General features: G+C 50.8%; 1 protein-coding gene across 1 annotated transcript; it reads right to left on the bottom strand.

Moving 5' to 3' along the window:
* Positions 1-271: 271 nt before the first annotated feature.
* SH2D3A (SH2 domain containing 3A) lies at positions 272-17,453 on the bottom strand. Its single transcript, XM_006896416.1, has 9 exons — positions 17,385-17,453; positions 14,515-14,864; positions 13,629-13,705; positions 2,813-3,297; positions 2,595-2,710; positions 2,248-2,422; positions 2,040-2,151; positions 1,078-1,263; positions 272-432 (listed from the first exon to the last, which is right to left on the bottom strand). Exons 1-9 carry the CDS (start codon positions 17,451-17,453, stop codon positions 272-274), a joined length of 1,731 nt encoding a protein of 576 aa, XP_006896478.1.
* Positions 17,454-18,103: the final 650 nt, after the last annotated feature.

The following is an 18,103-nucleotide window of genomic DNA, read 5'->3' as shown; positions in this document are numbered from 1 at the left end:
TTCTGGTGCCCACCCTCAGAGGCCACGTGGTGTGGCGGTGACAGGTGCCTTCCAGGCTGCCCCCAGTGTGGAAGTGATGCGACCAGGTGTCAGAACCTCCACGCACCTGCGTCTTTGTGAGAGGCTGCCCCCCAAGGACCCATGTGCATATGAGCAGGCACAGAGGGTCCTTGCAAACCTGCCTCACCCTGTGGGGGCGGGGTGCCGAGGATGGGAGTCCTCATCAGGTGGGGCTGAGGGAGGGGTGAGTACTTCCTGGGCTTCCAGGCCCTCAGCCGTCTGGTTCCAGGCGCTGTGATAAGGTGCTAAGGACGAGCTGGAACTTCTCTAGGCGCTGGGCTCGCGGGGCCCCAGCACCCCTGCTCCCCCAGAGCAGCCTCTGCATGAAGCCTGTGGTCAGCGTCTCTCTCAGCTCTGCGTTCACCTGGAGACCTGGAGGAGAGGCAGGTGCTCTGGGCGGGACGAGCACAGATCCCACCCTCTGCATCTGCCTTTCCCCTGGGGACTTTGACCCCTGGTGTGGGGCAGCTGGGCGGGGTCAGCGGGAAGGGGCTCCTGGTGGGAGTGATGAGCTTGAGGGACCGTTGTGGGCAGGCGGTGGGTCCAGGATAGAGAGAGGGGCCCCACGTGTCCTGGGGTGGGGCTGCCCAGGATACTGAGATGCTTCTCCCTCAGATTAGGGGTGAGGTTGTCACTAACTGGCGGGAATGTCCCAGGTGAGGGATTTGGAGGTGGGGCTGCCCCCAGAAAAGAGCGAGTGTGAAGCTGCTAGTCTAATGGGTCACTGTGTAGGGACCTGGGCGTTTTGGGGGGTTCCAAACCGGGGGGAAGGTCTGACTCCGATGGGAGAGTGGGGCTAATGGGTGGGCACGAGTCTAGCGGCGGGCTAGCTCCTCTCCGGTCTCCGTTAATACTGGTGATGGCAGTGGGCTGGGGTGGGAGACCTTCTTGCGAGAAGGCGCCCCTACGGGAGTGGCGTGGGGGGACGCGCTGTCTCCAGGGCTGGTTGGGGCCCAGCACCATGTGGGGGCCGGAGAAGGAGCTCCCGGAGCGGGGACCCAGGGCCAGGACGCTCACCTCGCAGGCGCTGGGCCGCCGCCGCGCGGAACCTGGGCGCGTCCCGGGCCGTGCGCCTCGCCTCGCTCAGCGTCCGCAGCGTCCGCTCGCAGCTCTCGTAAGGCGGCCCCGGCGGCTCCTCGCCCTCCAGCAGGCGCACCAGGGGCGCCACGTGCGGCAGCGCCACCTCGCCCGGAGCGCAGGGCCCTGCGGAGGGGGCGGGGCTGGGATCATAGGGGGCAGGGGCCGGGACCGGGCAGACAGATGCAGGGGGTTGAGCTTGGATAGCAGACAATCCAGCAGGAAAAGGAGGGTCTAGGACAGTAGAGGGGACCTCTGTGGCGTAGTGGGTAAAACTCTAGGTTGCAGCTAACCATGAGGTCAGAAGTTCAAGCCTACCAGTCCTTCCGATGAAGCAACTTGCTTCTGGAAGGGCTTACAGTTCTACTCTGGCCTCTACGTCCCTATAAATCCCAGTTAAACCGAGAGCAATGGATTTTGGTTTTCGGTTTAGGACAAGGAGGAGTTTAAGGTAAACGAAAGGGTGGGGCCTGTGAAGTGGCATGGAGCGGGCTTGGGGCACATGTGGGGAGTGGAGCCTAGTCCTGAGGGATCTGGGTCAGAGGCAGGGCCCAGGGCAGGGGCGGGCCTTTGACAGGGCCGTGGGGTTTAGAGTAGTAGAGGGTGGAGCATAGGACAGAGAGAGGTGGGGGTCAGGGTCAAAGGCAACGCCTGAGCCAGGGGCGGAGCCTAGGCCAGCCAGAAGGGCAGGGCGTGATAGGCAGGGGTGGGGTTTAGGGCGGGTCAGGGTCAAAGGCACCGCCTAGGGCCGAGGGCGGGACTCGGTTAGGGGGCGGGGTTTAGGGCAGCCGTGGAGGACTGCAGCTTCATTTTGGGATGAGCTTCAGGGTCTGAACGCTTCGGTCTGGAGGCACAGGCCCGGTCGAGCCGCGCACCCTAGCTCAGCGGGAACCCCCACTCACTTGCGCTCTCGTCCAGCGCCCGCATCAGCGGCTTCAGCTCCTGTTCGAAGGCCAGCGCCGCCTCCGTGTGGGTCCTTCGGAGCTGCCGCCACGAGTTCTCCAATCGGGACACCTGGGGGAGCCCGACGAGAGCCGGGTTACCTCCTGGGAACCCTCTCCCCCCCAGGCCCCTGTGGCCAGCCCCCTCCCCAGCCCTGCGCCCACGCACCTGGGGCATGAGCAAGGCGCCCATGACGGCGGCCAGCCCGGGCAGGTCCCCGGCCGCCCCGGGCCTCAGCGCCATGGCCAGCTCCACCAGGCCCCGCAGTGCGGCCGCGCGCTCCTCCAGCGACGCGGTGCAGCCCAGCACGGCCAGCGCCCCGGCCAACGCCAGCGCTTCGTGCCTGCAGAGGCGGAGGGCAAGGGTCTGGGGGCGGTTGGGGCGGTGGGCGACACGGGTGAGAGCGGACCCGAGGCAGCAGTGCCATCTCCCCCCGGGGGGCGGTGAAGGGAGAGCCGTGTGGGGGAAAGGAAGACAGCACCTTCCCCGTGGAAGGCTCCCGGTGGCCTGCTCACCTCTCCAGCAGTTCCAGCCTCAAGCGATGGCCATGTGGAAGTGTGATCAGCTCCAGGCCAGAGGCGACCCCCATGGCTCCCCTCTGGGCCCTGGTCACTCCCAGGAGGCCTGAGGCCTGGGGGAGGGAGGGAGGGGAGGGACAGGTACTGTGGTGAACGGAATGAGTAAATGGGCGTGAGGTGCTGTCAAGGACCTTACCTGTTACCAGGTGACTCACCTGGCAGTCCACCAGCAGCAGGTGGAGGGCGGTGCTCCTGGGATGGTGCTGCAGGAACAGGCCCCGGAGGGTATGCAGGACCCCAGGCTCCAGGGGCCTGTTCTGGGGACCCAGCAGGCAAGATGGGGTATAAGGGGAGCAGAAGGAGACCTCGGTCTGGGGTCTCTGGAAAGCTGCATCTTCCTCCTCCTCTTCCTTTGGATTCTCCCACCATGGAATCTCTGGCTGTGCTTGGACGGAACCAGGGGGTGTTCGATGGGCATTGGGCACACGGGGCACCAGCTCACAGTATGTTGAGGTGCGTCCAGAGGCTTCAGGCAGCACCAGAGAGGGTGTCCGGAGGGGCTTGGTGGGCGCCTTGGAATGAAGCTGCCCATCAGAGGCTCGGAGGCTGTTGGCCACAGCGCCCAGGGCAGCCTGAGTCTTCAGCAGCAAGGGTTCACTGCCTGTCCGAGGCAGGGCTGATGGGGGCACAGGCGGTGCTCCTAGGGTTCAGAGAAGATGGCATAATGGGGTACACAAAGAAGACAGGGTTGCTAATGGCTAACGCCCTCCTGGTTCCCCCATTTGTTCAGCCAGCGGCAGAGTAAGCAAATGTTACCAGCGTCACCCACAGAAACACCACACACTGGCAGAGTCACCTAACTCTGCTTTCTCTTATACTCTATGAACTATGAAGAATGCATTTGAATCTTTGTTTCTCTCTCACAAAATAATATATTGAAACTTCGTTTCTGCCCAACTGCCCAAGGGCAGTAGGGACAAACTTTTTTTTTCCATTCTTTTCTACTAGTTTATTTACAAAATTAAAATACAATTTTTTTTTAATGTGTTCTTTAGAAACAGTGCAGCTGCTGCTGAAAACAGCTTGCTGTTTCATCAAAATGCTGAATCTAGAAGCAGCATATGACCCAGCAGGCTCAATTCTACATCATGAGGCAGAAGAAGGGAAGGCAGGAGTAGAGAAACTGGAGCACCAAAGTTCACTGCAGCATGTCTCGCAATCGCCCAGAAGTGTTAAACAACTGAAATGCCCTCCCACAGATGAGCGGGCAAACACAATGTGGCCCGTCCGCACGACGGAATATTACTCAGCCACAAAGATAAATGAAGCATAGCTACTGCGTGCCACCCCACAGGCGAACCTTGAAAACATCACCCCACGTGAAAGAAGTCAGTTGTAAAAGGACACAGACTGTATGAGCTCAGTTAGAAGGAAGAAATAGAAAAAGGAAAACTAAAGATTATTGAGGGTTGTCAGGAGAGGGAGGAAGGAAGGGTGAAGACAGGGTTTGTTGCTAAGGGGGCAATGAGTTTATGTTAATTTCCAGTGGTGATGGGTTAGAAAGACCAGCCTTTTGGTTAATGGCTCAGTGCTTTCACCAGTTTGCTACCAAGGGTCCTTGGAAAGGGCAGCAAGAATATTTGCACTTTTGTTGTTGTTATGTGCTGTTGAGTCACTTGCAACTTATAGCGACCCTATGTACAAGAGCCCTAAACTCACTCTATCCTGTGCCAACCTCACTATCTCTGACTCACTCCCACCACCCCAATCACAGAATCGATCCATCTCATCGAGGTTCTTCCTCTCCTGCACCATCCCTCCACTCTCCCAAGGATGACGTCCCTATCCAAGGACCAGTCCCTCCTTGCAACATGCCCAAAGTATGTCAGACAAAGCATCAGAGTCCTTGACTCCAAGGAGCATTCTGGATTCACCCTCTCCAGGACAAGCCTGTTTGTTCTCCTAGCAGTCCATGGTATATTCAACACTCTTCTCCAGCACCACAGTTCAAAGGCATCAATTCCCTTTCTATCATCCCTAATTACTCTCCAACTCTCCAATGCATAGCATGTAATTGCAAAGACTATAGCCTGGATTAGGCACACCTTAGTCTCTAGCCTGACATCATTGCTCTTCAGTACTCTTGAGAGGTCCCTCACAGCTGACTTTCCCAATGCAATTCTTCTCCTGATTTCCTGGCTGCTAGTACCAAGAGTGTTGACCATGGAGCCAAGTAAACTAAAACTGTTAACTATCTCAATCACTTCACCATCTATCATGATGCTGCCAATTGGTCCAGTGGTGAGAATCTTTGTTTTCTTGATGTTGAACTTCAATCCGTATTGAAGGCTGCAGTCCTTGACCTTCTGCAGCAAGCGCTTCCGGTCCTACCCTGTCACTGAATTGTCGACGTAGAAACTGTTGAACTTGTTTAATTTTTGTTCTGTCTCATTTCACCACAGTAAAGTGAATTTTTTTTTTTAATAAATGTGGTCTTCAAGATTCACAAAACCACAGAAGGGCTTCACAAACCCTTTGTGTACCTTGTCAAGTGCATGCCTTGGCTTCTTGAAGTCCAAGGGTCCCAGTGCCAGCAAACCCAAGCCTGATGAATTAGTCATTGGGGAAATGAAAATAAAAGCCACAGGAGATACCGCTTTTCACTGGAAATTTATATATATATATACACATACATACATACATTTTTTTTTTTTAAAAAAAGAAGAGAAAATAAAAATGGCAAGGGTTGGAGAGGATGTGAAGAAACTGGAGCCCTCACCCATGGTGAGGATAGGAATGTCAAATCATGCAGCTGTGGTGGAAAATGGTTTGCTGGTTCCTCAAAAAGTTAGCACCCCATGACTCATCTTAACACTGCCCTGTCCTGTGCCAGCCTCGCCGTCCCTCACATACTCAAGGCCACTGTCTTCCTTCTTTCTCAGACCCTCTACCTTTCCCAACAGGACAGTATTTTCTCCAGGGACTGGTGTCTCCTAATAACATGAGCACCCTACGCAGAGGTCCCCTCCCGGGAGAAGCAGCCCAAAAGAAGTCTTTTTCTAATTGACTTCTTACTTGGCTCAGTCCCCAGAGCCCAGAGCGTTCAGCTAATCACACCTTCCTTAAGGCTCAGCATCTTGAACTCTGCAGGGTTAGGTCAGAGCAGAGGATGACACCAGAGCAAGTGCGTCCACGGAGGGCATTGTCTCAGAGCAGCCGTGGAGGAGCAGCCTGGACACCTTCTGGAGCCGCTGGACGTCTGCACGAGCAACTCTTTGACCTGGGCCCATTGGACGGGCTCCTTTGCCCAACTGCGGAGCACAGCTGCACCCTTCTTCACCTAGAGCAGTGCTTCTCAGCTTCAGTGCAGACTCGTGGGAGGTTAGGAGGGCCAATCCCAGCACGCAGACGGCCGCTGAAGATGCTCCAATGTTTGGAAAGCTTGGATTTTGGAATTCAGACCCAAGGTTGGGAAATGCTGCTGCTGCCACTGACTGAAGGCGGCCTGCATTCATTTCCTGTCCAACAGTCTCCTTCCCAAGGCCTGGCGCTGGCTGGCAGAAGAGAGGAATCCCTCCTCCACTGGGAGGTTCACCACCATCCCACTACCATGCTACCTCGTGTAAATATCCCAATGTAAGAAGATGTATTATCCTGCAAAATGTGTCAATAAAACAAGGGCGTTTACACACACACACACACACACACACACACGACTCAGCAGTTCCGCTGGTAGGTATATCCACCCCAAAGACTTGAAAGCAGGGCCTCGGATGGACACTGGTACGACAGTGTCCACTGCAGCACTATTCGCTGCAGCTGGAAGGTGGCAACAAGCGCAGTGCCCATCAACAGACAATGGATGAACACCCGGTGGGGTGGCCCACTTCACCAGCAAGGTTACCACCCACCCACAGACAAGCATGAGGTGCTGACATGACAGACGTCATAACACGGATGAAGATTGCCGATCTCATGTGGAGTAAAATTAGAAAGGAAAATATTACATGTGCCACTACAAGGAAGTATTTAGAATGAGTAAATTCATAGAGATGAAGTAAAACAGAGGTCAGGAGGGGCGTGTTCATTTACAGTGACCCCATGAACCACAGATCTGAGGCCTGTCCTGCCCTGTGCCATCCTCACAATCTTGGACACACCCAAGCCCATTGCTGCAGTCACTGTGTCAACCCACCTATCTGAGGGTCTACCTTCGCTCCACCTTCCAGAGCATAATGTCCCTCTCCAAAAAATAACCTCTCCCAGCAACATGCCCCAAGTATGCGTGTTGCTGTTAGGTGCCGTCAAGTTGAGTATGACCCATAGGGACCCTATAAACAACAAGTCTGAACCCTGTCCTAATTACTTCCTAGGAGCATTCTATGAAGGGCTGGTGAGGAACAAGAAGAGTTGTTTGACGGGAGCTCTGGTGGCCTAGTGGCAGGAAGCTGCACTGCAATCCCAGAGGTGCGTTGTTTGAATCCACCAGATGCTCTTCTGGAGAAGGAGGGACAATCTCCCCATGTTGTGTAATGTTACACTATTTCATTGCTTTTCAGTGCTGCATAGCATTCCACTGTGTGGATGTACCATAGTTTTTCTATCCATTAGTTTCTTGATGGGCACTTGGTTTGCTTCCCTTCTCTAATGCTGCAATAAACATGGATGTACACACATCTATTTGAGTTGTGGCTCTTGTTTCTTTAGGATATATTCCCAGTAGTGGAATTGCTGGATCAAATGGTATTTCTATTTCCAATTTTCCAAGAAAGCTCCAGATCGCCTTCCACAGTGGTTGTACCATTATATACATTCCCACTAGCAGTGAAGAAGAGTTCCAACCTCTCCACGACCTCACCAGCATTTGTTCTTTGCTGTCATACTAAACTTTGCTATTGTTGCTGGGGTGAGATTATATCTCATAGTTGTTTATTCGACATTTTTAATGTACTGTTGTTATGCTTCTTCAACTGGGTCAGATTCATGCGAACCCTAGTCATTGTTCTAACTGGCACAGCACTTGCCTGTCCGTTTGCTGTACTGAGATAACTCGAGGGTTGCTGTGCTACTGAAAGCTATGCCTAGGGAGCTCTGGTGGCCTAGTGGCAAGAAGTTGCACTGCAATTCAGGAGATGCATGGTTTGAATCTACCAGATGCTCTGCTGGAGTAGGAGGGACAATCTCCTCCTGTACCAGTCAGATCCGATTTGATGGTACATGCACAAAAAATAATAATAATAAAAAATTTTAAAAAGCTATGCCTCTAGTGTGTCAAATACCACAAAGATCACCGATGGTGGACAGGTTTTAGTAGAGCTCCCAGGTTGAGAGAGACAAGGAAGCAGGATTGGCCATCCACTTCTTAAATAGCAAGCCTCTGAAAACCTGATGAACAGCAAAGGAGCAAGGGTCACTATAGTTTTAGAGGTAGGGTCACATAAGAAGGCGATCAAAATGAGGATGTATGCCCGATTTGCTATTAGCAGTAGAAGAACACTAATTTGTCCATTTTGTTCACTATGCAAAATAGAACAAAACACCCCTGGGTCCTGTTCCACCCTCAAAGCCTCTACAGTGCTCCCAGTCCTCCTCGCAAGCACTAGGTCCATCAGTCTCTCTCATTGAGGATCTTCCTCTTTTTTTCTACGGCCTTCCATATTCTCAAGCCTGACGCCCTTCTCCATGGACTGACCTCTCCCGACCACACACTGCAAACATGTAGGACCGAGTCTCACCTGGCTTCCGAGGAGCACTCTGGGGGTGTTCCACACTCTTCACCCGCACCCCAATTTGAAGGCATCCATTCTCGCTGTTCTTTCTTACTCGTTGTCCAGCTTTCACAAGAGTGTGAAGCAAATGAAATGATGGCTTGTGTCAAGGGCACCTTGGTCTTTAAACTGACATCCTTGCTCTTCCACTCCCCGAAGAGGTCCCTGTCAGCATTTGCCCAACGCATGACATGTGCTTTCCTGACTGCTGCCGTTAAGACTACTGATTGTGGAGCCCAGGAAGATGGAAAGGCTGACAGCTCCAATCTTCTCTCCATCTCTCATGATGTTACTTATTGGCTCAGGCGTGAGGATTTATATTTCCTTGATGTTGAGATATAATCCATATTGAAGGCTGTCGTTTGATCTTCTGCTATAAGTGCTTCATGTCGATTTTCCCTTTATGCAAGCAGGGTTGTGTCAGCTGCATATTGAAAGTTATTGATGAGTCTTCCTCCAAACCTGATGCCACATTCTTCTTCAGAGAGTCCATCATCTCGAATTATTTATTCAGTATACAAATTGAATAGGCAAGATGTGAAGACATAACCCTGAGTGACACTTCTCCTGATTTTAAACCTGCAGGAATGACTGGATTCTGAGTGACTGCTTCTTGTGTCTGGTACCCATTCTATGGAAGTACATTTATGTGCGGGTTTTGCAGGCTCACGGCTGTTCTGGAATTCCCATTCCTCTCAATGTTCGCCATAGCGTACTATGCCCCACACAGCTGGATGCATGTCTTTGCAGCCAGTGAAACACAACCATTTTACCAGTATTCTCTGCTTTCAACCATGATCCAGCTGACATTAGAAATGATACCTCTCATCCCATTGCCTCTTCCAAATCCAGCTTGAATTTTTGGCAGGCTAGAGCCCTAAACTCCACTCTGTCCTGTGCCAATCGCACTGTCTCTGACACTCCCATCCCAATTATCCCAGTCACTGAATCAATCCACCTCATAGAGGGCCTTCCTCTCCTGCGCTGTCCCTCCACCCTCCCAAGCATGATGTCCCTCTCTAAGGACCGGTGTCTCCTCACAACATGTCCAAAGTATGTTAGACAGAGCCTCAGAATCCTTGCCTCCAAGGAGCCACCCGGTTTAACCCTTTCCAGGACAAATCTGTTTGTTTTCCTAGCAGTCCATGGTATTCTCAATACTCTTCTCCAGCACCACAGCTCAAAGGCATCAATTCTCCTTCTATCCTCCTTGGTCATTGTCCAACTCTCTGATGCATAACAAGTCATTGTGAAGACCATGGCCTGTATCAGACGCACCTTAGTCTCCAGAGAGACACCATTGCTCTTCAGTACTTTGGAGAGGTCCCTAACAGCAGACTTTCCCATGGCAATGCGCCTTTTAATTTCCTGGCTGCTGGTGCCAAGACTGTTGACTGTGGAGCCAAGCAAACTAAAGCTGTGTACAATAGGGCAAGCGACTCGACGGCACATAACAACAAACATAACAACAGCTTTTTAAAAAAATCTTCAGTAGGATTTTGCTTGCATATTCTATTAATGATATTTTTCAATCATTTGCACATTCTGTTGGAACATCATTTTTTAAATGAGCCTAAATATGAATCTCTTCCAGTCAGTTGGCCAGGTAATTATCTTTCCAGATTTCTCAGCATAGAGGAGTGAGTATATCCAAGCTGGACCTGTTTGTTGGAACACCTCAGGACAGATCATGAAATGTTCTTTTTGTTTAAAAAAATTCTAGGCGAGCTCTGGTTGCCTAATGGCAGGAAACTGCACTGCAATCCCAGAGGTGCACAATTCAAATCCACCAGATGCTCTGAAGAAGGAGGAACAATCGCCTCCTGTACCAGTCAGATCCAATTTGACGGTACACACATATAAAAAAAAATTTCAATGATTTTTTTGATGATGAATGGTACTTTCCCGCTTGTCATTTCCAGTACAACCAACCATATGATAGTCAGATTCCAAATGCCCAATTCCAATATGCTAATACCAAGATGGGGATTTTTATGCACAGCTTTTTATTTTATAATTTTTCTTTTTATTTTTGACTTCTTTTTTAAAAAAATTTATTTTTGACAACTTCTAATTCTCCTAGATTCATATTTTGGACGTTCCATATTCCAGTTGTCAGTGGATGTTTACAATTGTGTCATGTTAGTATATGAACGTCCCTCATTGGCTGAAAGGTTTACTCTACTCCATCCTTATTATTAGAGTCTACTTCTTTTTTTTTAATTGTGATTTTAACAAGTTGGATTTTCTTCATTCATTCATTGTTGCAGTTTCCTCCCTCCCCCTCCCTTCCCCAAGACAGATTTGACTTTGAGGAGGGCTCTCTCCCTCAGCAGTGTTCTGAGGGGCTCACATTCTGACACTACAGCATACACTAGACTATATCTGGTAGCTTAGTAGTAAGGAATTGCACTGCTGATTCAAAGGTATGCAGTTCAAATCCACCAGCTGCTTCATGGGAGAGAGATGGGCAATCCAATCTCCTCCTGTGCAATTTACTGCCTCTGAAAACCTGTTAGAGGGTCAGTTACGAGTCAGTTCTGACTCCACAGTACCCAGCAACAGCATATCAGACAGTGTTTTGCTGTTACTACTGGGGTCCTGCAATGTAGACAAAGAGTAGGGTGGAGCTCCCCGATTAAAACAAGCTTGGAAGGAGGAGTGGCATCCACTTCCATAATAGCTTGCCTCCGAAACCCTATGAAACTGGAGAGAGGATGAAAGACAGCCTAGCGTTGAGGACTCTCCTTCATAGGGTCGCTATGAGTCGCCTGCGACTTGACGGCACTTAACAATAACATCAACATAGAGAGAGAGATCAGCTGGACCAGTGGACAGAAGGCGATGCTACCAAGCTGAAGGTGGGTGACTTTTAATCTGCAGCCCTCAGGCCTGGCTTTCATTGTTTTTGTTCAGACATTCCTCTAGGTCGTATAGCCCTGGTGTAAAGTTGCTGTACATCGGTCACTTGTGGTTGCTGTGAGGCTGAACACTGTGACACTGATGTGTCAAATGTGTTAATGGTTGGCTACCCAATGTGGACAGAGAGTGGGGTGGAGCTCCCCGATGAAAACAAGCTTGGAAGGAGGAGTGGCATCCACTTCCATAATAGCTTGCCTCCGGAAACCCTATGAACCTGGAGAGAGGATGAGAGACACCCAAGTGTGGAGGACTCTCCTTCATAGGGTCGCTATAAGTCGTCTGCGACTTGACAGCACTTAACAACAACAACAACTGGGGTCCTAAAGGGTCTGTTATTTCAGAAGTGGATGACAAGTCCTGCTTCTTCATCCATTTCAGTCTGGGAAGCTGCTGAACCCTGTCCACCATGGGTGACTCTGCTGGTGTTTGAACTACCAGCGGCATAGCTCCCAACGTCACAGCAGTGCGTGAACCACCACAGCACAGCAAACTGACAGGAGCAAAGGAGCAAAGGGGCCATTTCTAACCTGCCATACCTGGGGTCACCTTGACTTGGACAGCTCACCTGTAACAACAAAGCATTTGTTGTTTACTTATTTCTGCTGTGCTTGATCTATCTTCTTCTAAGAGGATGTTGGCTCACCTTAAGGGGGTATCTTTGTCTTTCTTGCTCATTCATCTATCCTAGCACTTACTTCAGTGCCCGGCACACACTGGGTGCTCACATTGAATGGGGGACAGGGTCGATGGGAAAGGCGGAGAGGTGCCCTGTGCTAGGATGGTCACAGTCAGTTGTGAGGAAGAGCTCATGGTGAACAATGCAAAGCTTGCCCACACCTTTGGAGTGAACACTATGGCCTTCAGTGCTGGTTCCCGAGAGCTGACCACACTGGAAGCCACTGAGTGGGACTGATCAGAGCAGGAGGGCTCATCTGGGGCTCTCTACTGGCTGACTCTTATGAGGCACGAAGCCAGCTATGTGGTGCAGCCAATCGAGGCCTCAGAAGGTGGCGGCTTAGCAGAATCTCCTGAGTGGTGAGGGTGTGAACATACGCTCTTGGGAAGTTAAACACCTTCCCTGGGGATGTGACCTCTGTGTCCCAAAATTCTGCCTTCCCAGAACCTCTCATATCATATGATATGTTTGCATTTCCCATTCAGATTAAAGATAGCTCTTTGCCTGGAGTTTGTGAATCATTTCAGGTGAGAAATTGTTGTTTTGTGTCACTGAGAAGTGACTCACAGCTGACCCCCCCCCCCCATACAGTGGGGTTTCAGAGGCTGTAAATTGCACAAGAGAAGACTGTACATCTTTCTACTATGCAGTGGCTAGTAGACTTGAACCATGGGCCTTTGGCAGCATAACTCCTTACCACGAGGCCACCAGAGCGCCCTAAAAAAGGCTGAACGCAAACTGCTAGAGAGGTACTGCCTTTTAGTTAACAGAAGGCCCCAGCCACACAAGGGAAGCCTATGTGACTGGAGCAAGGAGATGCGGAGGAAGGTGTGGTTAGAGACCAGCGGGGGCCAGAACGTGATGAGGTTCCTGAAATGAGTAATTGCAAACACAGGTTCTTTTAGCCCTTACAAGTCCCCATATGTAGATGTATAATCGAGGAGTGACCAGTTCTTGAAAAAGGACATGATGCTCAGTGTCGTTGAGGGTCAGAGGACATGAGGAAGACATGAAAGGACACGGGGTCGACACAGTAGCTGCAACAATAGGTTCAAGGGCCAGGCAGGGTTTCCTCCTGCTGCACGTGGGGTCACTAGGAGTCACAGCTGACCTGAGGGCCCCTAACAACGGTGACACATCCATCTCTATGCAACTGACAGATGCGCAGTGCTTATGGATGACCGAAGAAGAACTGCTGATGCCTTTGAGCCGTGGCGCTGGAGAAGAGCGCTGAGCAGACATACACCAAGGACTGCCAAGAGAACACACAGATCTGTCTGGGAGAAAGTGTGACCAGGACGCTCCTTGGTAGCAAGGATGGTGTAGTTCTGGCCCACAGACTTTGGGCATGTTGCCAGGAGGGGCCAGTCCTGGGAGAAGGACTCCCTGCTGAGAAAGGTGGAGGGTCAGTGGAGGAGAGGAAAATCCTCAAGATGGATGAACATGGTGACTCTGACAACGGGCTCTGAGGCTCAGATCTGTTGTTCACAAGGTTGCTATGTGTCCCAGTTGACTCAATGTCGCACAACAACAACAGGGACAGTAACAAAGTCTCAATTTTGTCTCAAAGACAGCTTTGAGAGTGTTGTCCCGTTTTCCAGATAAAGAAGCCGAGGCTCTATCAGGCGAGGCTGACGGCCCTTGGTCAGTCTGGTAGCTCCTCACCTGGTCTGGAACGGTCCTCTCTGGAGCACCCCACATGGTGCAGACCAGCCGGCTGACTGTCACTCCACTTCCTGGTCCTGGAGGCAGAGAAGAGGGAGAGTTGCAGGTCCAGCCAGAACGGGGAAGCCCCTCCATACGTGGGAACACCCTGTGTCCATCCATTCATTCTAAACCAGGAGCTCTCTACAGAGTGATTCTGCCCCTTGGTGGTGGGGAAACATTCATAGTTGTCATAACGAGGTGTCAGTGTGCGGGTTTGCTGCTGGCATCTAATAAATAGAGGCCAGGGGGTTGATTAAACACCCTACAGTGCACTGGATATAAAACCTCTCTTCCACCCAAATGAGAGACAAGTATTCTGCATCAGATATTGATGATAAGAGTTGTTGGGGGGTTCAAACCATTAACATTAAGCTCTGCCGCCCATACTGTGGTTGGGAGAGACCTGGAGGTGCTCAGGAAGAAAGACCTGGCAACCTACGTTTGAAGTCACCGCTGTTGAAACCCTATGGAGCACACGCACAGAGTGGTGACGGGCTACACAGTGATTGGCTGGTAGGAATAAGTAGAGCCCAGAGGGTTGATAAACACCCTACAATGCACTGGATATACAACCTCTCTTCCCTCCAAATGAGAGAAGCCTTCTGCATCAGATATTGAAGATAAGAATTGTTGGGGGGTTCAAACCTTTAACACGCTTTGCTGCCCATACTGTGGTTGGGAGAGACCTGGAGGTGCTCAGGAAGAAAGACCTGGCAACCTACATTTGAAGGTCCCACCACTGAAACCCTATGGAGTACACGCACAGAGCCGTAATGGGCTACCCAGTGATTGGCTGGTAGGTTCAGTGTTCACGGTGTTAGGTACGGGGCACCACGGTGAGTACCTGAAGGACTCTGTCCTTGCCGGGCTGTCTGTAAGGATGTCCTCGCTAAGGCTGCGCTGCAGAGGCCCCAGGCGGGTCACAGGCCAGGAAGCCACGGCCCCCGTGGCCTGGGAGAGGGGCCTTCGGCCAACCACGTAGCTGCGGACCAGGGAGGCCAGGCTGGGGAAGCGCTCGTCCTCCAGCTGGAAGAGGGCGGGAGGCCGGCCTGGACGGGGTCGCAGCACCACACGGAGCACCTCGAAGTGCAGGGTCGAGCCTCGCCAGCGGCAGCTGAGCACCGGGGGGCCCCCGCGGGACCCCGAGGCTCGAACCAGAAAGTCCCCATCGTGCTGAAGCAGGGCCTCGGCCTTCTGGCGTGGGGGACAAGGGGCAGGGTGTTTAGAAACGGGTCCAGACCAGCTGATGATTACCCTCTCAACGACCCCCTTCCACCCCCCAAAGAGGATATCATCCAAGTGCAACTTCTGGGACAGAGGCTAGGCCATTTCCCCCCCAAATCACTGCCTCTTTCTCATTGACACATAGCTGGACTACATTTCCCAGGCTCCCTTGCAGCTAGAGTCATGTGATAAGGGTTAGCCAATGGGGAGTGAACAAAAGGCTCTTCTAAGTGTTGGCAAGACCTTGGGTAATGATGGAGAGAAAGGATTTGGGTCTTGACTGAATTCTTGGGAATAGCTTTGCAGCTACACTTCTCAAGCAACAGAGGGGGACTACGATGGAAGCTAAAAGCAGTTATTTACTGTGTTTAACTAGTGCTACCTTAGGAGTCCCTGGGTGGCATAAATCTTTAATATAACTCTGATGATAATGGAAAAGGTTGAGGGTTTGAGTGAGCTCTGGTGGCCTAGTGGCAAAAAGCTGCACTGCAATTCCAGGGGTTCGCAGTTTGAATCCACCAGATGCTTTGCTGGAGAAGGAGGGGCAATCTCCTGTACCAGTCAGATCCGATTTGATTTGATAGTACAAACATATACACGCACACAAAAAGGTTGAGGGTTTGAGACCACACAGAAGTGCCTTGGAAGCAATTTCTGTTGATCCACCTCTAAAATGTAAACCTCCAAAAACCCTACGCAACACCCTACTCTGAACAGGCTTCTCAGGAGTCGGAATCAACAATCAGTAACCGTTTTCTTTTTGTTGTTCTTTTGCTATATAACTCTAGCTTCAAGAAAAGCCAATCGCAAGATCCTCCAAAAGGCTGTGGTGCTAAATCCGCCTCCTTTATAAATATTTCTAAGCACTCATAAGCCCGGAGTAGTGATTAGTATCAAAACAGGCACTGGGGTGGAATCGGGTGGAGAGCCAGGATATCAGAGAGTCAAAGCAGAACTGGACATGAGGGCTGTAAATGTAGTGAGCACATCTACATAGATCTTACTGTGCCCCAAAAGTTGTTGTAGATGTTCACGTAACTCATCATTACACATTATGTATTGAATGGTGTCCCTCACTTCCCAATATGAGATTTCCAGCTCTGATACCTGCATAGATAATCTCATATAATGTGATCACTTCCCCTGATATAATATAAGGGAGCTCTGGTGTCCTAGTGGCAAGAAGCTGCACTGTAATTCCAAAGGCATGAGGTTCAAATGCACCAATTGCTCCATGGTAGAAAGATGGGCAATCTCCTTTCAAGTGATTAACTGCCTCTGAAAACCCGCTAGAGGGTCAAATATGGGTTGGCTCCAACCTGGTATACACACACCACCAGTGTAATGTGATTAACTTTCTATAATGCAGTCGACTAGGGAGGACAGAAGAAGAATTGACGCCTTTGAGCTGTGGTGCTGGAGAAGAGTATTGAATGTACCATGGACTGCCAAGAAAACAAACAGATTCATCCTAGAGAGGGTTAAACCAGGCTGCTCCTTGGAAGCAAAGATTATGGGCCTTCGTCTGACATACTTTGGACATGTTGCAAGGAGAGACAGGTCTTTGGAGAGGGACATCATGCTTGGTAGAGTAGAGGGACAGCACAGGAGGGGAAGACCCTCTGTGAGGTGGATTGATTCAGTGACTGGGGTAATCAGGATGGGTGTGTCAGAGGCAATGTGACTGGCACAGGATAGAGCAGGGTTTAGGGCTGTTGTACATAGGGTCACCATGAGTCGCAAACGACTCGACGGCACATAACAACAAACAACAACAATGCAGTCGAGTCAAGGCAAACCAAACCCACAGCTGTTGAATCAATTCAGACTCAGGGCGACCCTTCTTCAAGTTTATGAGGCTGTAAGTCTTTATAGGAGACTGTCCGTGTTTCTCCCATGCAGTTATTGGTGGGTTCAAATGGATAACTTTCTCTTTGACAGTTCCACATGAAACAGCTACTAGTTATTGGCTGTTAGTTATTGTGGAGTCGGAGCCGACCCATAGCTGACCCTCCAGTGAGTTTTCAGAGGCAGTAAATCACATGGAAGAAGATGGTCCATCTTTCTCCCACGGAGCTGCCAGTGTCTTTGAACTGTGTGCCTTAGGGTTGGCAGTGTAGCTCCTTACCGCTAGGTCACCAGAGCTCCCTACTCAGGTCTAGTGCTTCATAATCAGTCAGTGGAGGTCATACCAGTGTAGGGTGGACCTTACATCTTATTATACCAGAAAGGAGATGGGGCCTGCTGTACCCAGTGCCTGGGGCCAAAAGGATAGGAGGTAGGGCCACGGAGTGGGCATTTATCTCCTCTTCAATTTCCATCCCTCACACCATCCAAAGATGTTAAACAATTAAAACAGAAGGCATGACAGTGCCAACCCTTGCCAGGCTTTGTCCCTAAACTTCTGGACCAGGATTCAGGGGTCTCCAGTGTGTCAAAGGCAGGGGATGGTCTTCACACACGGTGCCACAACCTTGTAAGAGGCAATACCTGACGTGACAGAGGGCCATGGTACCAGGGTTGCCTGGAAAGGTCTTCTTCCTCCTGTGACACTTGCATGGAGTTCTTGTAGCAGTGGGTGCCAGGGCTGAGCTATTTTTAACAGGGCTCAGTCTTCTGCATCTGTAAAACAGGAATAATCATTCTGTTTTCTGAGTTCCTGGGTTGACCCTTCTCATGTTCCCCTTAGTTTGGGATACAGCAGCCCATGTTGTTGTTATGTGTGGTCAAGTCGCCCGAGACTCATAGTGACCTACGTACAACAGCCCTACGCCTTGCTCTATCCTATGTCATTCTTATTGTCTCTGACACACCTACCCCTAGTACCCCAGTGACGGAATCAACCCATCTCATTAAGGGTCTTCCTCTCCAGGGCTGTCCCTCCACCCTCCCAAGCATGACGTCCCTCTCCAAGGACTGGTCCCGCCTTGCAACATGTCCAAAGTATGTCAGACGAAGCTTCAGAATCCTTGCCTCCAAGGAGCAGCCTGGCTTCACCCTTTCCAGGATGAACCTGTTCATTTTCTTAGCAGTTCATGTTGTATATTCAATACTCTTCTCTAGCACCAAAGCTCAAAGGCATCTATGGGAAGCCAAACTTTATATTATATGAAAATCCTTGTTCAGGAATTGAAGGAATTGCAGATTTATAAGTTAGGATTTCTCTTGTGGCAGATCCCAGAAAATAACCTGTTTGTTCCCTGCAGATA

This window comes from Elephantulus edwardii, unplaced genomic scaffold, assembly GCF_000299155.1.
Source record: "Elephantulus edwardii isolate Elephantulus edwardi_28Jun2011 unplaced genomic scaffold, EleEdw1.0 scaffold00185, whole genome shotgun sequence".
NCBI lineage: Eukaryota > Metazoa > Chordata > Mammalia > Macroscelidea > Macroscelididae > Elephantulus > Elephantulus edwardii.
The sequence above is the reverse complement of the archived record's forward strand: the minus strand, read 5'-3'. Positions and strand labels throughout refer to the sequence as shown.